Below are 24,598 nucleotides of genomic sequence, written 5' to 3' on the forward strand. Positions count from 1 at the left end.
TGTACTCTGCCATGCGTTTTTCCTCCAGCTTCAATACTATTTCTCTGCTACACTGAAATGATTATTTAACCAATACAGCTTTTAAAAACACTTTAATGTACTACCTACAACAAGGACTTGTACTAAATGTGAGAAAAACTTTAAACAGCATTTTCCTGCCCACACTTTCAGGGCAAGCAGATGTGAGTGATTGAGTCCTTGAAATTGTGTAGACAGGAAATTGTGGTAAGAGAAATTTAAAGGAGAATCTAATCTTTTTTTCAACATAACTCTTATATTTGTATTATTGGCCTCCATTCCCAACAGATATGGTTGTGTTTTAGTCACCAAATGTATTACTAAAATCTGTGGACGTAGGAACATTTGCTTCAACAGGGCAAAAAAGTGGTCTGACAACCACAGGGGCTGTGATTCACTATGGTGGACATAAAACCAGAAGTGAGTACACCCAAAATGTTGGTTACCTTAATGCCAATAAAGCACATGGATATATATTTCTACATTACAAATGCATGAAACAGATTCATATACACATACACACCCTCCCACAATTACTGTTCTTTTGAGAGTTCTGATCTTTGTGCGTACGATTAGGGCTGTAGCCACTGAGGACAAAAAAGGCCATGTCTTTAGTATGTTTTTCTTGGAACACCCGGTCATAATTTGAAGTTCCACATAGTGGGTTTTTGGAAGGCGAGGATAAGAGATACATAATTGAATAAATACAATTAAATAATTTATTCCTGGTGAAGTAGAAAACTTTAAGACAATCATGTAGACTCCTTCAACAAACAATGTTATAAAAAAAAATGAATTACTTAAACATAGAAAATTGTAAGAAATGTATAGAAAACTTCCAAATTACCTGGAAGACTCATTAAACTTATGACCTGAGTATTTCTAAAATTCTGGCTACAGCTCTGTATACAATGTACACACATGCTCACAGAGGTGCAAAAAACCCTCTGAAGTTTCAAAGACCCACATACCTTTTGGTGAGTCTAGAACATCAAACACATATGGAGGGATGTAATTATCTAAACATTAAACACCACCACCATCCCTACTCCTTCCTCCCACCACTACCCCAATCATCATTCATCAATTGCTCCCTGTGGTGGCAGAAAAGGGCAGGACACCTCTAGAAGTGGGCTAATGATAAGGCAGCACTTAAGCTTGCACATTCTCATGCACCTGCATCAGTCTGCCTTTTATTAGTGCAGAGACTACGTGCTACACAAAGGCAATTACAACAGACTTTGATCCTAATTGGATCCTATGGGTGCACACACACACACACACACACACACACACTTAAAGGGGGGAAAGGAGCGAATGAACATGAAATGATCGACAGGAAACAGCATTTCTGACAAAGTCAAATTAATCAGGTCACCACCTGCGCTGTTTCTTAACCTTATTCACATCAAGCTCACCAAATAACAGGGGCAAGCATTGACCTGTGGCCTTAAATGGTGGCAAAAGGGAAGTTCCTAATGATCCACAGCAAGTTATAGCACTGATGAGTACATCAAAGAGATTATGTGCTACATAATCAGAATGTGACTTTCTGAATTCAGAACAAAAATTATATTACAACAAGAAAGAGATGATGTCATGTAGTTGTAAAAACTAACAGCAACAAGGTACTGTACATTAACTTGTTGCCTTTGAAGTTGTGAATCCTACTGTGGAAACCTTTTAAAAGCACCTCAAGACCCACCTGTTTACACACTGTGTCTCTACTGCTTTGGTCTTTTGTTGTGATGTCTGATCTTAACATGCTACAGTATATACCGTAAATACATTTGAGCCTTTGTCACTTTGATGTAAGAAACATACTGCCTACATCACAGCACATCTAGCTTTCTGTAACCATAGTTAGCCAATTATGTGAATATTAATGTTTATGCCTGCTTCTTAAAAACACAATATGATGAAGAGGTCCAAATAAAGATTTTGGATTTATTGTAAGAAAATTGTTAAACAGCCTCAAGAGATTGACTGCGTGTTCCCTCTCTACACCCTGGACTGTGTTTCCTACTCTTCAAAGTTCCATCTATAACCAAATAAATACTTACAAAAGATTTATTTTATTTCACAAGTCACCAGATATAGTAATTTGGTTGTTGCATTCACACAAAAACATGCCCAGTAAATGCATGTGGGAATGCTGATTATTAAACTCTTTCAAGCAAATGGGCTGTTACACACGATAGGAATATACTGTAGCCTTAAGCTGGTTAAATCCAGTTATCGTGGATTGGTATGTACCTACTTTACTGCACCCTTCTGATTGAGACCCTCAGCTAATATTGATCCCTCTTTTTATTTGGCTGTCTCTGAACTCCCAGAGGACTTCACACTATTTAAAACAATCAGATGTTGCTGAAATCACATATGAGCCAGATGCATCTTCTATCTGTAGCTTTGTAGCTCAGGTGCACTTTTTAAATGAAGAAGGGGAAAACAAATTGGTTCTGGTGAAGTCCACAGAGCAATTATGTTTACATCTTCATGTATACTTTGACAATCTAATAAACTGTCTATAAAAGTCAGAAATGATAGTGACACTGAGTGGAATTATATTCCAAATGTAATAATACCACCTACGTTTTGCTATCCATAAGCTCAGAAAAAAAGAATATTTTGCACTATCACAGTGCAATTATTTCATTAGACAGGTGCGTCGTAGAAAGATAAGTAGGTCAAAAGTTGCAAACAAACTTACGCTCACTGTCTATCTCTGTTTCTGTGCTTGACCAGGATAGTGTGCAGAAATGTATTTGCAGATATCCATAAGCTAAAATATGTACAATATGTGCTGTAAAGTAAGTTGTGAAGTACTTCAAGCAGTTTGGGTTATAACAGAGACAACTTTTGCCTTTTTTGATCCGTTAAAAAAAAAGATTGGAAAAACAAAAACCTTTCCCACTATTCCCAAGTACAGTCAATATATTTTTGCTTTTATGTTCTCCAACACAAGAACAATATTCTACTTAATAATGATTTCTTGAGCATTCTGACCTGGTGTTGTTCTTGAACTTGAGGAAGTAGTGGAGGCAGTTGATGCAGTGATGGGGTCCAGGGCCTTCACAGCCATTCTCATTGCATTCAGAGTCACAGGGGCCTGGAGAAACACAGAATTAACAGTGTAAAGAAGAAGTGATAACCGTAGGAATAGGTTTTATAGTCTAATAACTTTGTCAATATTAACTGAGTTTATGCATTTATTAATGTCATTGTATTGCACCCTTTAATAATACCCCTATTCATTATGTGTCAGTACAACTTACTATCATTATGACAGGACAGTAAAAATAGAAGCTGCCAAAGAATTATATTACTTTGCAATGCTGCTGTGGCGAACCTGCCTGTCAGCTCTGGATTTATCACTTACCGTTGTACTCCTCTGTGAACTCCTCATCGGTGGGCGTCAGCGTGTCTGTGGAGCGGGGCTTTTCGCTGCGCAGAGGCTGCGAGTATGGGTGCGCAGAAGTACCATACAGCACCAGTGACCACTCCTTCAGCTTGCCTGAGGAAACAGAAGCATTGTAAAAGACTTAGACACAGAGCCACTTCAGTCTGTCCTGATGGCGAGCAGATGAATATCCTTTTATGTCTTTAATTTGTATATTTGATACATAGTTTACATTATGGTCAACAAAAAACAGATGTGTAAATATTTTTTTCTGTTGTAACATGTTAACTGGGACAGTAGGTCAACCATCTTTCACTACTCTCTATACTATTTTATATTTTCAGGTATTTTCAGCTACCATAAGTAGATTATATTACTCTTATTAAACTCTTAATGATACACATGTGAAGACTAGGCACAAGTTAAATGGGATTTTAGTGATCAACGTAACAACTTTTTAGCAACCGCTACTCTCCTGTTGAGGCTTTATTATGTTGTTAAATTAGTGGGTCATTTGAGTAGTTAAGTTCACTGCCTCCAGAGCAACATGTGTGCTCCTGCTGGTCCTACACTTAGTCCAGACAAGACTTTCTCCTGTGTCTTCCATTTCTCTCTGTAAATTAAATCAAATTTAAACAAAAAAAAAAAAATCAAATGGTATGGTATGGTTATGTATGATTCGTTTTGTTATTAAATATATTAGCAACACTGTCATACCAGGTACTTTCTGGCTACGGAGTTGAGAAGGTGAATCATAGATCTCTAGGACCCAGTCGCCTGCTGCCTTCTCTCCCCAGCAGTGGGTGGTCATAAACTCCCAGTTCTTAAAACCCTCCATGGAGTGATCAAACAACCTGCACATGAAGACCACACACACACACACACACACACACACACACACACACACACTCTAGATGAGGAAACAACTTAAGGACCGCAAATACCAGTCTTTTGCAACCACTTAACCAAGCGCAATCACAGTCTCTAATGAACTGTGGACGAATAGTAAAGGACTGTGGTTTATTTGAGGTGAACATGAACTAGGTACATACAGTGCAGCGCTTACACTGTCTAACCCCCTAGGTTACCACATTTTATAGTGATTCAGCCCAGAGTGTTAACAAAGCCAGCATAGACAAGTGAATCAACATTTCTTGACAATAATGTAAATGTATTTAAATGTAATAAACAGATATCTCATTTAGCCTCTGTAAGTATTCAACCCCATGAGTCACAACATTTCTAATTTAGAAGCACTGTGCCATATTTTTAGTCGAGACAAAAAAGCTGAATTGTTAGTCTCCTTACTGATTTTTCCAGCCTTTTCTTTGAATTTGCAAAAATGGTCAGTACTATTTACCCAAAATTGGGTTATTCCAATTGAGGAAAACATTCTGAAAAAAAAAATAATCAATTGTATTTTGTCTTCCCTGTTCATGTGTTATTACAGTGCAGATACCATCTCACAACTTGTTTCTTTACCTGTTGGCAAGCAGCTGAGACTTGGTCCCTGAGGGTGAGGTCAGATTGATTGACAGGTCCCCACGGCGAGGGTGTGTGATTGTAATGCGTACAACCACATGCTCCAGGTAGATCACATGGTGGTTGGGGTTGTCAGTGCATCCTGTTGCCTTGTACACTGACCGAACCACATGCTCTGGACGGATAGTTCTGCAGGACAAGATGGGAACCAATCAAAAGGTAGACATGAAGAAAATACACACTAAAACAGAAATATCCACAGTTAGTTATTTCTGGGAGCATTGACTGTTACAAATGTGAATATTGTCTTTAATCGATACATCAAGTTATCAATCAGTCCACTGCTGGAAACAAGAAAGTCCACCCGCAATCAGCTCCAGTAACAGAAAGTGGGAAAACCATAAATCTAAGTTATGGATATTAACAAAGGAGATTCGCTGGGTGTACAAGTACATTTCTTGGCAGCAAAATGTATAGAACAATCATCAACAACAAAAAAAGCAAACAAAAATAGGATATCACTCAGATATACAGTAAGAGTAGAGCAGATGGCCAATCAGTTCAAACTGTGATATATAGATAAGTTACATATCACTCAAGATAAAACATGAGGTAACTTTCCTCTTTACAAAGCAGGAATACAAATTTTAAAGTAAACTTGTTGTGCATTTAAAGCTTTCTAGGGCTGTCCTCGACTAAAGAAATTCTTAGTCGACTAACACTTATATGATTTTGTCGATTAATGGATTAGTTGATGTAATCGACAGAGCTGTGCTCTTTGAGAGGTGGTTAAGACTAGAAAAGCACAATATAAATGTAGTTAATGAACCATCTGTAAAACTGAGTTTCTCCACAATTAATCCTGCAAAAGCACCACTTTAAATCTTGTGCTTACCAGAAATGTGCTCATAAGTTTCTTGGAAATGAGTAATTAAGCATGAATAACCATAAAAAATGACTCATCAACTAAAGAAATCTTAGTCGACTAAGACCAAAATGACCGATTAGTCGACTAATCGACTAAGAGGTAGCTGCTCTAAAGCTTTCCATTTCAAGGTTTAATTTAATAATTTTTAATTTAGAGATTGGAACCAGAGATTGGAACCAGAGAGTTGGTGAGAACATTATCTTGAAAACACAGGATTTAGCTGCTGAATGTAACTCTGTGTGTGCCTTCAGCCATAATGTACCTTTAGTCTATTTACTCTTTCGGGGAGTGAGGTTAGGGACTGTGGCCATCTCCCTACAATGAGACATTCTGCTCAGTCAACTCTCACCAAAAATTCTGTTAGTAACCTACACTCAACATCAAGTTTCAATACACTGAGGTACCCCCCTAAAAGTAATCATGTGTACTTTTTTAATTTAACCTCCTCCAAAAACAAAAAAAACATGCACAATAGTCCATTTTCAGGTTTCCATTTCCCAAACCTCAACCAGCCAAAGAAACACAGAACCATGAGCATGATAAGAAAGACAAAGAAAGAAGAACATTATTTGTACGAACAGCTCAGCAACAGCTCACTGAACCGCCAACACAAACATCTAATGACCCCTTGAATAACATCTGTGGTACAATATAATAGCAGTACAATGACAAAAACAGCGAAACATGGACAGATCAAGTACAGGAGACAATGAACACCATCTTGCCAGAGCTAGGCTTTCGAGGAGTCATAGCTGCTGCACAACAGTGAACACATGAAGCAGCTGAGCCAAATCAACACATTAACTCACTGCAGTACTGAATTACATGGAGGGTTTATTTTCTGGAAAATAAAACCGAGCTGGTGAATTACACTTGCTAGCTATATAACATATTAAAGGATTACTATAATTATTTTGTGTATGGTATAGGGCTGAAAGACAATTATTGCCAGTTACTTGTGCCATTTGATCCTGTGTTGGAAACTCCGAAATCTGTATATTTTAAACTACTAACATTTGTGAAAAAAATTAACATTAAAACTACTGAAAACAGGGAAATACACAAGAAAATGTCATGAGCCCAAGCAGACATGATGGAATGAATAACAGAGAGAAAACACCGATTGTCTCTTTCGTAAGTAATCCATGACTGTTTGGAAAGTGGAAAGCAGTAATGGCTGGGGAGTGTAAGGCTGATATCACAGCACTGGCTTCTCCATGACACAACACAGATAACTGAACCATACGCATGGGACTGAGCAGAGCAGATGCACAGCTGATTACCACCAGCCTGATTGCACACAGATCAGGCAGCTTTCCTGGTGCGTGCTCAAAGTGGAGTGAGGCGAGCGATTGCAGAAAGACATTACCAAACGCTGTCAGAGGGGCCAGCCAGAGGGTGTGTGGGAACACAGCAGTGAGGTGACGGCTGCACTAATGTAGCAAGTTAGAAGCACAGAACACAAACACACATACAGTATAAATACACATCTGTGTATGTACCAACAAAGGAAAAGAGATGCATAGATTAGAACGCCCTCCAAAACACATTAACACAATCTATAAAAAATAAAAAAAATAAAAAAAATAAAAAACATAGGCACTGTCACACGTTCATGATGAAAGTGAGCACAGAGACATTTATGGCGTTTTTCCATTACATGGTACCTGCTCGACTCGCCTCGACTCTACTTGCCTCGACCCAACACACTGTGCGTCCATTTTCCATTGCAGATTTTAGTACCGCCTCAGCGTGGCTGGTCGTCTTATATAGCGGCGCCGCAGTAAACTGCCGTGACCTAACGCAACACACACACAGAACGTTGAAGGTGTGTTGTTGTTGCCACAGCCAGAAGACACATTTTGTTTCAAATGAAGCTGGAGGCAGCAAAAAAAAACACACCTGGCTAAACTATTTAAAAATGGCGGGTTTGTTCAGTACACCCCCGTCTGTCGCTTTCCCGTCACCTTTTGGTATCGGCTCATCTCGCTTGGAACCTCGACTGAGGTGGTACTAAAAAAAAGTACCTGTTAGCAGGTACCAGGTACTTTTTTTCGTAATGGAAAACCAAAAAAGGCGAGTAGAGTCGAGGCGAGTCGAGCAGGTACCATGTAATGGAAAAGCGCCATTATACATAACATTTAACTCAATAACGTGATTTGTTAAGGGAAAAGAATATTTAATACTTTTAGGACAGTTTTGTACTGTGTTACACATTAAACATTTTAATGACTTTTTTTGCCTTTGTTCCAAAAACAAAACAAAGCCTTGTGTTTACTTGCGATTGCCTACTTTTACTTACTTCTTTTCAAGCCTGTCATTTGGCTGGATGGACGAAGGGTAATTCTGTTTATGAACAACGCTTAAGCTCCCAGTAACTGGACAAATGCGTGACTGACCATTTCACACATATCTAATGCTACTCATAAGTACACTACACAGAAAAAGGAGGCTAACATGACAGGATTGCTTTTATTTCTTTCATTCAACAACAGCAGTAATCTCTCCATGAGCCAACATACGTTAGATGAGTACGAAGGTCTGAGCATGACTGCCTCTGACACAAGCTGACATAAGCCTCATATGGACCGACTTGTGCACTGGAGCAGAACAGACAGAATGACACTGATAATGCTGCAGTTGCTGGTCACCGAGCCTTCAACTGAAAGCAAACCAGTTCAGGGCCCAGGTTCAGCCAGCCTAACACAGAACAGTGCTCAGGCTTCCAACTGCATCTAGAATAACAAGCTGTGAAACACTGGCTCTCTCCAAGTGTGTGTGTGTGTGTGTGTGTGTGTGTGTGTGTGTGTGTGTGTGTGTGTGTGTGTGTGTGTGTGTGTGTGTGTGTGTGTGTGTGTGTGTGTGTGTTAAAGGTCTTATGTGAGAACCACCCTGCCAGAACTAATGCTTGGCCCCTATCAAGGTACAGCTTGCACACAACCACCCTCTTAAACACATGGTGGTGCATAAAGCACCAGGGAAAGAAAAGAGAGAGAAAGATGTTTTGTCACATAATATATGTTGTTGTACACTTATCTGGCATTCCACTTTAAACTTAGATAGTCTACTACAATGAATATACCTGTTTAACTATAAAATGGCCATCCATTATTGTGGCACAGCAGTAGATTTCCAGAATTATTTTCTCTACATGCTGTTGGTTTGGCCCATTTAGGTCCAATTAAGAGAAATCCTAATGCTCCAAACTACAATGATATTTTAGACAATAGAGTGCCAACTGTGAGGCAACAGTTTGGGGAAGTCCCTGTCCACTTGAACAAAGTGAGGACCATGGAGAAATGGTTTTCCATGTTTAGTGTTGAAGAACTTGACATGCCTCCACAATGAGGTTTAACAATGACATATTGGTGTAATGTCTGCATGTCCACAACATTTGGCCATGTAGTGTATATTGAAATGCTAAGACACTCGTGGTTTAATAGGTTTTTTATGTGTGAATGTGATATATTTCCTATTCAATAGTGTGCTCAACAAGTGGTCTGGTCACTTGGCAGCACTTACGATGTGGTGTGTGTGTGTGTGTGTGTGTGTGTGTGTGTGTGTGTGTGTGTGTGTGTGTGTGTGTGTGTTACCTTATTTGTCGGTCTGCGCTCTCTACACAGACGTGCTGAGGAGGGACTTGCTTCCATCGCTCCGCCTCTTTCACCATCGCCTCAGCATCCATCAGACCAAAGCCGTATAGGTGGCTGACTGTAGGAAGCAGTGAAAAGTCACAGCTGATCAAACCACACCAATGCTGACTCTACTGTTTGTCATACCAATGAGGTTTTTTTTTTAAGATACTAATAAGTTTTTTTTTAAGATTGTTTAGTTCAAACTCCTGAGGAAGATTTTGCAAGAAGACTGTTGTCGTTACATTATTACAGAGTCAAAATGTATCCCAAAAATGCAAAGATTCTGAGAATCAATTGCTTTAACAAGTATTCTCTACTGACTGATGAACATTTCTGAGGACATTTAAGGTAGTGTAAAAATGAAAAAGAAAGTTTGGAAACCACTAAACTTATGGGTACAGCAGCTCAAATATGAATTCCTCCCACCCCTCCTGCTCCTTCCCTGTTCTGTTTCTCTTTAGTTCCTCTTTGAAAAAACACTTGGAAAATCTCCAGGCACACTGGGCCTGCAGCCTGGCTGACCCCTAGCTCTCACTGTGTTGGTTTCTCTCCCTCATAAACACACACACACACGCACACACACACACACACACACACACACACAGGTATGCATATACACTTAAACACGCATTCACAAAGCTACAAAACAGCAACCACCACATGGACCCTGACAGATGGCAGCTGGTGGTAAACATTCTTGGAAACTGCTTATCATCCCTCATCTGATTGGAGAAAAATTCAAGTTCAAATTCAATTCATTTTTCTTTCAAACACACTACATCCCACTATGAATCTTAAATGGAACAGTTGCATTGTATGTATGTATGTATGTATGTATGTATGTATGTATGTATGTATGTGGGTGTATGTATGTATGTATGTGGGTGTATGTATGTATGTATGTATGTATGTGGGTGTATGTATGTACTGTATGTATGTACTGTACATATGTGGGTGTATGTATATGTACTGTATGTATGTACTGTACATATGTGGGTGTATGTATGTACTGTACATATGTGGGTGTATATGTAGGATGGATGGATGGATGGATGGATGGAGAAAAGTGTCATGTGTACCATTGTAACCAGCAGCATTGGTCTTCCAGTCAGGGGCACTGAGATGTCCGGCTCTAGAGGTCTTTACAATTATGTGTTGAACATCTCTCCATGTTAGAAGAGGACTATCAGGGGAAAAACACACACACAAACACATTAATATATGTGTTATAATGTAAAAGATGAACACATAACTGAGCTGGAACTAAGTAAATTGTGACACAAAGACCTACTTTCCTATGCACATACTCAAACAGATGCATATGCATACATTTTAAATAAATATGAAAAACTTTACACATGCACATACATAAATGACAAGGTCAAGCAGCACTAATGATTTAAATACAGGCATGATGATGAGAAAAAATGTTTTGAATAATCCATTATGATGTGAAAGGAAAAGTAGAACATGGAGAGAAAAAACAAATGGATGACGGCGAGAGTGGGAGAACGGACACTAGGACATGAAGAGATACAGTATCTTCCTTATGGGAGTAAATTCAGACAAGAGCATGGGAAAGGCTAGGTGGATGAAAACTGATGAAAGCTAAACTAAAAGGGGAGGGTTAAAAAAAAGCGCATTGAACAAGAAAGCAGATAAAATGTAAAACATGGTAATATACAGTAGGTGGAAGATTACTGGGAGAGAAAATTACAGAGAAGCATAGATGGAGAGCATAGATTTCCGTTTATTCGTCCCTAGTTTCTCAGATCTCACGTGAGATCCATTACGAGATGGCAGCCATGTGCCTCAACTGCTTTGATGTCCAAATGCTACATTAAAAAGGGAAAAACCAGGAAAATGTGGGTCACCAAGTTTCCTGGGATTCCCTTCCATCTCATATGCCGGCCAGATGCTCCATTCCCTCCCCTCATGTCACTCCCTCGCCATCTGAGACCTCCAGAATCTGCACTACTCTGAATCAGTTGACCTAAAACTAATATTTAAGGTTCTCAACCCAACATTTGGATTATAAAAAATAAAAAGATAGGAAGGTATGATGTGAGAGAGAGACAGAGAATGACCGGCAGCAAAACACACTGTGCCTTTGCCTGTTGAGTCACTTGCATAAGAGCAGGTTCTTTCACAGCTTCCTGTGATCTCTTAAACCAAAAATGCACTAGTAGACTTTTAAAATCCTTAACATCTGGACGAAGTCTCAGCATCACACATTTAGCTGCTAACTTTGACAGATTACAGTTAAAAGCCTGCTCCTTCACATATGCACTTTATTCTGTAAATGTTCTGTTAATTTCATCTTTATCTGTGGAGTAGCACTGCTGGGTTGGGGATAGGGTTCATTGCTGAGTGTGGTTGCCGAGTATCACTACCTTAACCAGGACAAGCTACAGGATCACATTTAATTTAGTCAGTCATACATGTTTGATAAAATCCTGAGGCTCTTAAGTACACAAGGCTTTTTGATTCCTAAACTTTTGCACACTACAAGACAATGTGGGCCGACTGTCCCTGTTGACTTGCCCTATTTATCGGAAACCAGTACAAGTTCTTTTTTTAATTAGTCATAACAAAATCAGAATCATAGTTGGTCTTTTAATTCTAACCGTTTAAATCTTCGTTTTACTTACAGTAAGACCAGAAAAATTCTGCAATGCTGAAAGCTGGCCATTGATCTCTAGCAGCACTGGAAAACATTGAAACTTTTCACATTAGCCGTCTATCAATCTTTGGCTTTTAAAGGACAATAATTAAATTTACTTAATGGAGTGTTGGGTCATCCTTTTTGCAGTTATCAGGGTTATATTCAAAACAAACTGCTTTCTAGTGTTTGGAAGCCCTGCTTGCAGTGAACCTTAAATATTAGAGCCCCGGATGCCCAGAATATAACAGTAGCTAAGACAAAAAAGGCTGTTAAACATGTTTAAAATTCACTAATGGGTCTAATGACCCCACACTTGTCAAATCAAACTAAAAAACATAGACTAAATAGCTGAAAATAAAATACCAAGTAAAAAAATAATGAAAAGGATGGTAGCACAGATAATTGCTATGAAAAGTCAGACTAATTAATGCTCAGATCAATATTAATAGGCGTATCTGCCACTGTGTAATTATGGTTCCATAAATGTTTTATGGTCATTAATTAAAAGTGACTTTGGCATCGTTATCTAGGCCACAACAGCCTTCCCATGAACAAGCCAATACTAATTAATGGAGTAGCTCGCTTACTGTGGAAAACCAGCAGCAAATCAGTGTCTGATACAAGTTTCTTGGTGCTTCTTTTAAGTGTAATTATGGATGCAAACATAATGAGTAATCTGCAGGTACAAAGCAAAGAGGGAAGTGAAGGAGGAAAATGAAGGGACAAAAAGTCAAACATTTAAATACTTCATCTATATCTCACATTGGTTTTGTCCAGTGATGGAAGATTACCCACTACACTATGAACAGCAGACATATGTCCCTGCTTTGGTTGCTTAAAACCTCACAGAAGATGACATTCTTAATGGTAGGTTATCCTTACTCATGTCTTGTTTATCTCTCACTGAAGTCTCCTGTCGCCATATTCACTCACTTTTCCATTTCTTCACTTCCAAGGACAAAAGGAAAGGGGAAAGAAATATAAGTTTCTGAAGCTCTAAAATGTAGCTGCTTGCCGTGCTAGACTCAAGCTCATAAAGAGATCTCAATACCAACGAAAAAGACCTCACAACAGAGAGTTTAAAGAAGTCTAGCGCAATGGCGTCTTGACATGTTTATCACACAGTTTGCTCGCTTTCATTCACCAGATAAGAGCAGATACCATCGGTTTGTCTAAACATTTTCCCTCTCCCTCTTTCATCCTCTCCTCTTTGCCTGCATGTGCATGCATGCAAGTTTATCCATGTGAGAAAGTGAATGAAAGGACAGAAGTAAAAAGGAGTATTTCCCTTTGAGGAGGGAAAACAATCTTTGTGACAGTGGTGGAGGCACAGCACGCACAACAGAGAGGAGGTGAGAGCTAGCAGAAGAGAAGAAAGCAGGCAAGCAGCAGTGTGTGATAATCTTGTTGAGGAAACAGGCTTATGGGCCCAGCACTGCGTGGAAACCGAGAATATTTTCTTCAGTGAGGACTTGGGATTGGATTATCCAGGTTAAATGAAGTGACCTCAGCTAACTGAGCCGCTCAACATGTGATGATGAGGTAAAGCCCAATTCAGAGTCTCTGCACCTGCACTGCACTCTTTCCAATAAATGAATGTATCACAAATAAAGCACATCAACAGGTTTCAAAGTGGGGCAGGGAAGGCATCGGTGGTGTCTCACACAAAAAGCAACCGGGCATCTAGAAGACATAAAGGCAAGACAGAACATTGAAACTAAAATGCTTTTAAAATCTGTCTCTTACTTTCCTCATCTTTAAAAGTGCCAACTTTGAAACTGGCACTCTAGTCCCCTGAAATGGTTGGCATGAAAGCACCTGGCCCCATCACATATGTGGGCAGTAGGGGTGTGCAAAAAAATTCAAGATTCAGATTCAAGCTCTACCGATTCAAAATCGATTCATAGAATTCCAAAAATCGATTATTTTTTTATTTATTTATTTTTTATTGTATGTCTACTGCAATCACATGATAGATAGATAGATACTCTATTGATCCCAAGGGGACATTTAAGGTCCCAGTAGCTTACAGACATCACACACAACATTCACATACATCATAACAGGATGTTAAAATAACAAATAAACAAATCCACATGAATAATATGGACAATAAAAGATACTAAATAAACTAAATAAAAAATCCACATGAATGTACTAAGGGATGTATAAGATTCTTATTTTTATATATATATATATATATATATATATATATATATATATATACATATACACACACACACATACATGGGAAAAGTAACTACATGTACATACTGTGAATTTTTTAAATCAAGAACGTTTTTGAATCGAAAATCGATATTGGATCGAATCATAAGCCTAAAAATCAGAATCGAATCGTGACATTTTCTGAATCGAACACCCCTAGTGGGCAGTCCTGCTTCGAAGTTCAAAACGGTTTATATGTTTTGGGTTTGGAATCAATTTCCCAATAATTTGCCCACAATAATGATAACATCACTATACTGGTGATTCTATATCTCAAGACAAGCATCTGCGATGCATCACAATATGTGTATGAATAGGAAAATATATCCTTAAAACTCAAGTCATATTTTCATCTAGTCATGATGTCATGAAGAGACAGACAGCTGAGATGAAAATCTGTGTACCAAAGTGCCATCATTGGAACAGCCATAAACTGGTAGAAAGCAAAACATTTCAGAGTGCAAATGTCTGCAGTAAATGATGACAGTCCAGATGCCAGACAACCCAGTCTCAGGATCCAAAGATAACATAGTGATATTTGTGATAATGTATCAGAAGAGATGGCACTGTAACTACTGTGATATTAAATTATATGTCCCAGCTCAGGTTTAGACAGGCTACACAGTATGAACACACTTCAGCTATATATAGTTCTCACTACTCAATGTGGTGCTTAATTCTGTTAAAAGTTAAATCACAGTTCACCACTGACCACTGACAATCCACAAGCAGGTGAGTACCTGAAAGTACTGACTAGCAAAGAAGAGTGCAAATACACTAATTGTATACCTATTTGTACCCAAACTCAACTAAATACCTCTCTGAAGGTGCACTGGAAGCCAGGGTTCTCTACCTAGAAAAATTAGGATTTGCTTTTCACATCAACACACTGTCCACTAGTGATGTTGGCCTGGCATCCAGAGTAACGGTTAAAGATTAACAGCTGATGACTCCTGTCTACCATCTGTACTGGAATTCAGCTATTAAAATTATATTTGTGACACTCAAACCTGCCTTGGATGAACCAGAAGGAGTCCTGTATTTATACAAACCTTTCAGACAAGGAATCCCTGCGAGTATAGAATCAGTAATTGTGACTACATCACTACATAGAAGCGGGTTGATTGCATGCGAGTGCTGAAACTCTGAACTGACCAGATACAGGCGTATAATGTACTATACTGAGATAATGTGCTCCAAAATCCAAAAATACATTACATTCATTTACTTTTGTTGTACTGCTCAAACTAAAAGCAAGAGGCTGATCTGTAAGCATGTATGTCCTGCATGAGTGTCTTTGTAGAGTCCAGTTGTGTGAATTGTCACTAGAGTCATCTGCAACCCTGCATGTCTTTGGTATGTCTCTGCACAGATGTAGCTGGGATTAACTGACTTAAACAAGATAGCTTTTTTCAAGTATTTAAATGCATCTTCACAGCTAACTTGACAATAACGTATTTGTGCGAAAATGCTTCACGTGTTCCCCTTACAGATCAATGAGGCCAGCAGACAAGAGAGCATTAGAAGGTAAGCAAGGGGCAAAGGGATGAAGCGAAGGGATGAGGTTAAGTGGATCTTACTTTGCCTCCAGGGCCAGAGCAATAATGGCAGCAGCCATGGGAGCCGAGGCCGATGTCCCTGTGTGACTGTCTGTACATCGATGTCTCAGGTCTGTTGTGATCTGCAGAGAGGAGAGAAGAAGAGAGAGTAGACCGTTACAGATGTGGAGTTAGAGGAGGAGAAAATAGTGACCGTGATGGCAGGAGGACAGGGAAAAAGAAACAGAGAGAGAAGTCATGAGGATGAGGAGGATTTAGGCAAACCTGAAACTCACATTCCAGCTTTGATACACTGCCTCACTACAAATAACACACACAGATAGTCACACACAAGTATGCAAATCACCAGTTTCCCCAAGAATTCAAGGAATCAATCCAATCCCGAAGGAGAAGCCAATGACAAAGAGTAAGAAGGAATAAGGAGTAGTAAAACATGTTAAAGCGCTGTATGTTGGATTTGATTGTATGGACTTTATACAGCCAACTAGTCAGACAGCTTGACAGTCAGTCAGCCACCAAGAAAAGCTTGGCTAACTTCCAGTCTGAGGTCCTCTTCAAAAGGACCTTTCCTGGACCAAAAACTTTGAGGGATTATCTGAAGACAAACACACACACACACACACACACACACACACACACACACAGAATCTGAAATGGTTTAGTAGGAAGTAAAAGTGGTCCAATAGCATTTAGTAGACAGGACAGTGTGTGCTCAAGTAAATTAGAATGACATTTAGATCTATGATGTTCTACTCTAAGTGTACGAAGCCAGAGGGTAAAGAGTGCGTTTGTGTGTGTGTGTGTGTGTGTGTGTGTGTGTGTGTGTGTGTGTGTGTCTGTGTCCTTCTGTAGCATCGGCACGGGGAATGTAGCAAGACACTGCCAGACAAGCTAGCTCACAGAGGACAACTCTCACTGTCCATCCCAGTGGACCATGGGAGTGATTTGGTCAATTTGGGGTAAATCAGGCCACACCACTGGACCCACAAGCACACACAAACAAGGCCAAGTTGGTGCCAAACAGCACCAGCTGTATTCTTAACTGAAATTATATATTGCATGTGCAAATTTCTACAAAATAAATAAAACAATAAGCTCCAAATCAAAACATGGGCAGCATCCAGTGTAAATGAATGAGTTGAATTGTCTAGGACAGTGAGACGTACCTTAGCAAATCTCTTTGGTTCATGTCACACATTTAAAGATGGAAAACAGAAATATTGTCCTAATTTCAATTAAGCACAATACACAATGCTACAACTCCGACATCAGTGAAGAAGGAAAAGGCATACTGGCCCTGCAGTAAAATTAGGCCATGGGAACTTGCGCTTCTTTTAAGAACTAATGTGCTTGTGCGTGTGCGTGTGCGTGTGTGTGTTTTCAACAGCAATTGTTGAAGTCTACCACAGACACTTCAATCCTCACAATCTTTCGGTCGTAGTTCTCTCCACTGCTGTAGGTGGTGGTCAGTGTGGACGAGCATTCCTCCAGGTACCATGGCTTGCGTCCGCTCTCAGCTGTGCTGGAGATGGAGATGGTATAGATAGAGTTGGTGTAGCCGTCGCAGGAGCAATGGTCTCTGCTGCGCCCGCCGTTGCCTGAAGCCCACACAAAGATGGAGCCACGCCCCTTCCTCCCCTGACAGGAAAAGATACAAAGATTTGTCTTAGTAGTAATTACTAGTAATTACTCCTTACCAGACTTTGTTTTGGTTTATTTTTTTAAATGTACTTTCAATGTTTGTCAGAAGGCAGAGTAACAAGTTCTGTGTTCAGTTTCCAGAAACCACTGTATGAAGAAGAAAAGATCAGCAACACCAGCAGAGGGAGAGAGCCAGAAAAGATCAGAGACGATGCAAGTCCTCAGCGTCCTGTGAGTGTCTGGCAACAGATCTGATAAGATTTGATCCAAGTTCAGTAATCATAATGTTTCAACTGGGCAAAATATAGTAGGTATTTTTTTCCCTTGAAAAGTGCCATGCTGTGCTGAGTTTTTTTTTCATGTTGGACTGAGGAGAATTTCCATTTCTCCGTGACACAGCAGCAGAAGAGACAAGTTCAATTACTGCCCGACATCAGACTTTATATATTACTAGACCCAATATTGTCATATTAATTAGTAATATGTCAGATAGGACATTGCGGTTTGTTTTTGTGAATAGTACATTTTATTGCAGCATGTCTGATGCTAAACTTTATTTTTTATTTATTTTTCCCATTGGTATTCAGCCGGGAATATTGTTTGCACATTTTATTGAAATGTGTTGAAAATAATTAAATCATGTCTTAATATATTTTACTTATTTTCTTAAATTCTTGAATGCAATAGCTGCATCATCTTATTAATCTCTTCCTACTTACTCTTACCATTAGGCTATTTTCTAATCTTTGACTCCTATTTATTTGTTAATCTTTATTCATGTTATTGTTGCCATGTAGCTGCCTACTCTGTTTTTTTATTCAATATTTTCATTTTGTTACATCCTTGCAGGTGGGACGTTATGTTTACTTGCATCTATTTTGTTTCATTATTTTTGTCAGTTCAGTAAATATCTGTACGGTGTCTGTTTCGCTCAATTATGTTAAATTAGTTACTGTTTGAAAATATAACCTAAACAATGGTAGTATTTGTACTTGCATCAAAAGCCTACAAAAAGCCAACATTAGAGTTGACTTGATTGTACACAAATATAAAAAGGAGGCAAAGCAATAAAGCCACACAAAAAATGCATGTAAAGACAAGAGCTGTTTTAACATATAGTGACTTACTTACTTATTTTGTACAGCAAATAAGACTACAGAGATTTTACAATATTGTGCATGTTTTGGATGAACATTGCACACATATGGACATTTGTTATAACTGAGGCTGTTTACCTGTGCAGCCAGGCAGCTTTTATAGTTTAGTTACAGTTTAATATTCTAAGTTTCTAAAATTCATCCCAGATGTAGACAGAATATCTTGCTAATTGGCCAGGGCTAGCTCAGAGTGAGCTTCACATTGACTCAAAGTGTGAATAGACACTAATTAATTTACTAATAGAGTATTCAGTCTCAATTATTTTTCATTGGAAACCTTCTCAAGCCAAATGCCTTTTTCAATTAGACATTGTACATCCAAAATTGGCAGAGTTAAACCCAGGCCTGGTGGAGACACACTAAGCTAGTTACAGTGTTGGTGATGACCGACCGAGTTGTGAAGGCAAAGTTCAGCCAGGAGTCAGCAAAAAAGGCATCTGACGAACTGACTGACACTGCGATACTGTTTGTCCAGACACACAATCAAACAACACTTACCACCCACCCACCCACCCACCCACCCACAAATGGAGTTCTTCAAAAGGGGGGCTTCTGTCAGGCAGGTGGAGCCCCTCTGAGTGAGAAGGGGGATCAGACAGGCGCAAACACTGACTGATAAGAGCGATGAAGAGCACTTTGAAAGAAAGGAGGGGACAAAGAATGAGAGGGAGAGGAAACAGTGAGTAAAGAGGACAAGGGTGAGAGAGGAGGATGAAGGAGAGGTGAGACATAGGCCTGTCACGATAACAAATTTTTCTGGACGATAAATTGTCCCAGAAATTATTGCGATAAACGATAATATTGTCGTTCTGAGACCATTTTCATCTAATATAATGATAATGGCATAATAATGCAGGTACACCTTTTCAAAGATCCATAAACTTTTATTTCTAAAGAATATTTAACAATGGAACTGGAAGACATTTTAAATATCCACAATAAATGAGCAAAACAACCAAAAACAATAAATAAAATGGAATTTTTTCCGGCCGCGATAATTTCCATTTAAAAATTATTGAGCTCATTTTTATTTATCTTGCGATTAATTGATTTATTGCATATTGCGACAGGCCTAGTGAGACACAATGTAAAACTGATGGACAGCAATCATCATCAATAGATTGAAAGAGAGCACAGAAAAAAGGATTCAAAGAAATGCCAATTAATGACGGTTGTCAGACAATTCATCATTAACAATTTCAATGATCAAACAATGTCAATGATTTATTACTTTATCTAGCAAAACATATTTTGATGAACTTCACTGTTATGATTGAGAGCTATATACACACAGACAGGGTTAGCCTAATTAAAAACACTGTTGTTGTGCATAAGCTACATAGAGACAAACAATTTCTCAGTTTTTTTCACACATACAGCAAAACAAGCTGAGTCCAACCCTCTCAACAGCTGTCAATGGTATTTCTAACACCTCAGCTCTTTGTGATAAACTCTCTCTTCAGAGTGTCACATAGGTACATGTTACACTGACAAGCATGTCATCTCCACTCAGCTACACACACCACACACATTACACTGACAAGCATGTCATCTCCACACACACACACACACACACACACACACACACACACACACACACACACACACACACACACACACACACACCAGGAGGGCATTCAAGCAACATAAACATGCCCAACTCGTACCAGTTGGACAGATATCTCCCTCACCTCTGTCATCTTAAAAGGCCAGCCTGTCAGGAGCGGTGGGGACTCTCTTCTACTCACACTCCCCACCTGTCCGTGTCTTTTTTCCTCTCTCTTTTCTTTTTTTTGTAACATGCCTCAGGCACTCAGCCTTTAAGACAAAGTTTTCAGTTTCTGTCTCACCTCCTCAAAGGTCTACATCTGCTTAACCAAGTGGCAGAAAGCCAGTAGTAGCAAACTTTGTAGATGTATGTGTGAGTGAGACATGACCAGTAAATGACTTCACCCCTCTTAACCTCTGTTACAGCTTTCCCTCTCCACTCAGCCAACAACACAGCGGTAGCTTGTCTTTATGCAAAATGAGCTATGAATATGTAAATTAATATATGCTAATAGACCAGGGCTGCTCTCTAATGTCTAGATGAGCTTCACAGATAGCCAGGGAGGACTTTGGGACACAAATATATGAATGTGGAACACTTACACACACATATCTGCTTAAAGTGTGTGTTTGTATCTTTTCTCACCATATAAATACCAATAGCAAAGACTTGGCTGAGCAATGAAGCACATTTGTACATTGATCTGTATGTAAATGTTTATGCATGTGTGCATGTGCCCACCATGCGGATGCCATTCTCGAAGGCCTGACGGGCCAGAGATGCAGGTCCATCCACGGTCTTTCCATCGTCATCAGGTCCCCAGCTGGCACTGTAGATGTCGATGTGCTGCGGCTGGAGGCTTAGAGACTTGGCCTCCACCATATCTGTTACATCACCATCCAGCATTCGCACACCTAATACACAAACTAGTTTAATCTATGTCCTATGTATTTCCACAGAACTGGCTGTTTAACAATATACATAAAGCAGCCAGTCAAGCTGCTTAATGTCCTGTCATAATAACCATAAGAAATTAAACACAGTCAGGTAAATCACATCTAATTAGGCTAATCGATACAATAATTAGCAGTATTTCAGTATGCTTGTCCCACCTAACAGCTGGTTGTATTAGACAAGCATTAGAAGTTACACTTTACTAAAATATTTTGCTCCTCTTTAATATGTTAATTTCTGCAACAAGATCTCTACATTAGATTTCTACAGGTTCCTATCATCGTATATTTAATTTCTGTGTTCATTAGCATGCATGTGTGCAGAAGCAGTTAGACGTCACCATGACGACATCTTAATAGTGTGTGGGACATAAGCTGATGATCAATCAGTGACACAAAGACAAACACTCAGTTCATTTTAGTTAAACCCGGTTGTTGGAATAATAACTAGACAAATATCACTCACCTCCTATTCTGGCATTGTATGCAATTCCCACAATGCAGTGGGAGTTGTTTGCGGCTGCAGCAACTTCGCCCGCACACCGTGTCCCGTGTCTGAGGAAAGAGCAGGAATGAGCAGCTAATTACACAAATCTAGAACTCACGTGTATACACACACTTGCAAGTAAACACACATTTTCACAAATAGATGAGTACATTCCTGATAAACAATTTTGTTTAGGATTGCATCAAGAGTAATAAGTGTTACATATGTAGCAAACACTAAATATTTCTACAATTTCTGCTTTTTCCTCATAGGCCAAACAGAGAATGGAAGAAGAGGTAGTTCAACATTCCTCAATTGCAATGGCTGCCAAATGAGCAAACACACACAAACAGAGGCACAGTTTGGACCTTTTATGACTTTTTGTACAGTACAGCATCCACACGCACACACAAAATCAATGATAGGTAAAACAATCAGTGCCTCCAGGATTTCGCAATGTCGCAATCGCGACAATTCACGCGAATTCAACCAATCACCGTGAATTTGGTGCAACTCACAATTTTGACCAATAACCGGAGTTTACTGCGATTTCAACCAATCCCAGCAGTCCCACGTGCCAGACTTTGCGTCAATATGTGACGCTGAGAGCCCCTGACCAAGCGGGAGTGAGAACGGGTTGACGTAACATACGTACGTCGCCAAATTCATTTCCTTGTTTCTGATATGAAGACGAGACGTGTGTGACTCGAACATCTCACATTTACCAACAAAACGTAAAGCGAAAGACCGTGCAAAACCTTTTCAGACCGTCCTGCCAACCTGTATACATTTTAACATCAATGTACGCTGTAACGATTTTTCACTCTAAGGTCGCTGAAAGCTGCTGCTGTTTTAATCCTGTCGGCTCTCTGCTGCTCAGTTCCCCCCGTGACTGACGCGCGCACACACACACCACACAAACACACACGGTGGATGTAGGAAAAACCAGAGATGAGATGTACAGGATGACCTAAATTGAGGACAGCTACGCTTGTTATTGTAAGTGCAATGATACGTTAAAGTCCAATAAGTATTTTATGAAACCGTATGAATGTGTGTCCCAGGCCAGGTTAGGAATTTAACTAACAAAAATACAAAAGACATCGCATTTTTTAATCACAATTTTTTACAAAATCTCCGGCGAAATTAGGCATTTAGGGCCACAACAATCTCAAAAAAAGGCCGCAAAATCCTGGAGGGACTGAACAGTGTCCAACATCAGTGTACAGACAGACAGCCAGACAGACAAACAGACAGACAGACACAGAGACACAGACACACAGGGTAACATTCCACCATTAACTGCAGTGGTGACATCAGCCTGGGTCAGCAAACAGCATAAACAAACATAAGTATGTTTTTTGGGCGCCGCCTACTCAAAAATACCACTTTCTGTATCGGTACAAACACACTAACACACGCACATCTCCTGCAGAGAACATCTGCATCACAACACCCCCCGGAAACAACTCTGACCGCTGCCATGGAAACCCAGCATCTAGCTATCCAAACCCCCGGGAAGACACAGGGAAGTTTTAAAGTCCAGGGAAGCACTCAGACTGAGGAAAATCTGTTTCACAGTAACTTGATGATTTCAGGATAACATTTATTTAACAACATGATCAATGGTGGGAAAAAATATTGAAGCATCACTGTCCTCACTTAGCTATGGTGTATATACACTGCAACATCCATGCTTGGCAATTTCATTAAAAAAATGTTCTCTAAAAAAATCTTTCTACTACTATTAAATCAAATAGCAAAAGTAGGAATTATATATCTCTCACGTCACTTTTCTTCACCCACAATCTGTCCCAGAATTTCACGCAATCCTCCACTGTCCTATACACTGGTGGAATTCAAAACAAATGCACAGTAAAATGCACAACACCACTCCAGGTTTTTTTCCTTTAACTTTTCATGAAATTAGTTGAGTGCTTTTCAACCTTTCTTCTCACCTGACAACATTACTTTAGCTTGACCTTCTTAATGTGCTGCTTACACAGTATTAAAGCTGTGCAGGGAAAAGGACCTCTCTATTCCAAAACTATAGAAAGTTCAAATCAGAGCAGTACAAACAAGTGAGAAGGAATATTTTGCCATTCTGGGAAATATGCATATTCGCTTTCTTGCCAAGAGCTAGATTAATATCACTTCTATACAATTCTGTACAGTAAATATGAAGCTACCGCCAGCAGTCAGTCAGCTTAGCTTAGCACAAAGACTGGAAAAAAGGGGAAACAGCTAGCCTGGCTTTGTCCAGAGGTAACAACATTAAGCTAGTCTAATAAATAACAATCAAGATATAATTTGTTAATAGACTACATCAATTTTAGAGATTTACCTTTTGCCAGAGCCTGGCTTGCTGTTTCCCTGTTACCAGTCTTAATGCTAAGCTAAACATTTCAACAACAGAAAGGTTAACACAAATGAGGGGAAAAGTATAACATATTAAATGGCTGCAAATCAGTGATAGGCCTCTTTGTCAGTTAATGAGCCAATGCTGGCCCCATCTTTCAAAACGCTTCAACAGTCTTCACTCAGTTCACTTCACTCCACTAATCCATAAAATCGTCTGCCTGGCCGTCTTTACAGTCTTTGTTTGCCTGTATTTTCCATTTTCTACACATCTGTGTCACAGTCACTTAGGGATCTCTCTGTGTTTTAAACCAGAGCCATATAATGTTTGTGCAATGGATAATAGTCAGTCGAAACAATACACACTCACACAGTAATTATTCATGCAAACACATACTTTTTAACTTCCTGAAAGTTTCAAAGAATACAGCCACCTACACTCACATTTAACTTTTATAGCTGTGTGTTTTGTCCCTGCTTCAACAAGCAAAGTAAAAATATATATTTGTTGGTTCTTTGTGAATCAGTGAATTTTTT

The 24,598-nt window shown here is 39.3% G+C and overlaps 1 protein-coding gene across 3 annotated transcripts in view; it reads right to left on the reverse strand.

Annotated features, from left to right (window-relative positions):
• The window catches only part of pcsk5b (proprotein convertase subtilisin/kexin type 5b), a 73,835-nt gene that overhangs the window by 30,080 nt on the left and 19,157 nt on the right, over positions 1-24,598 (reverse strand). For all 3 annotated transcript variants that reach the window (XM_031309040.2, XM_031309042.2, XM_031309041.2), the window contains exons 6-15: positions 21,683-21,771; positions 21,005-21,177; positions 17,342-17,554; positions 15,938-16,038; positions 10,546-10,649; positions 9,425-9,542; positions 4,904-5,092; positions 4,139-4,275; positions 3,401-3,535; positions 3,028-3,130 (exon numbers count right to left, since the gene is read on the reverse strand). In XM_031309040.2, the coding sequence (XP_031164900.1) occupies positions 3,028-3,130; positions 3,401-3,535; positions 4,139-4,275; positions 4,904-5,092; positions 9,425-9,542; positions 10,546-10,649; positions 15,938-16,038; positions 17,342-17,554; positions 21,005-21,177; positions 21,683-21,771 (1,362 nt within the window). The remainder of the gene's footprint in view (positions 1-3,027; positions 3,131-3,400; positions 3,536-4,138; positions 4,276-4,903; positions 5,093-9,424; positions 9,543-10,545; positions 10,650-15,937; positions 16,039-17,341; positions 17,555-21,004; positions 21,178-21,682; positions 21,772-24,598) is intronic.

This window comes from Sander lucioperca, chromosome 2, assembly GCF_008315115.2.
Source record: "Sander lucioperca isolate FBNREF2018 chromosome 2, SLUC_FBN_1.2, whole genome shotgun sequence".
NCBI classification, from domain to species: Eukaryota; Metazoa; Chordata; class Actinopteri; order Perciformes; family Percidae; genus Sander; species Sander lucioperca.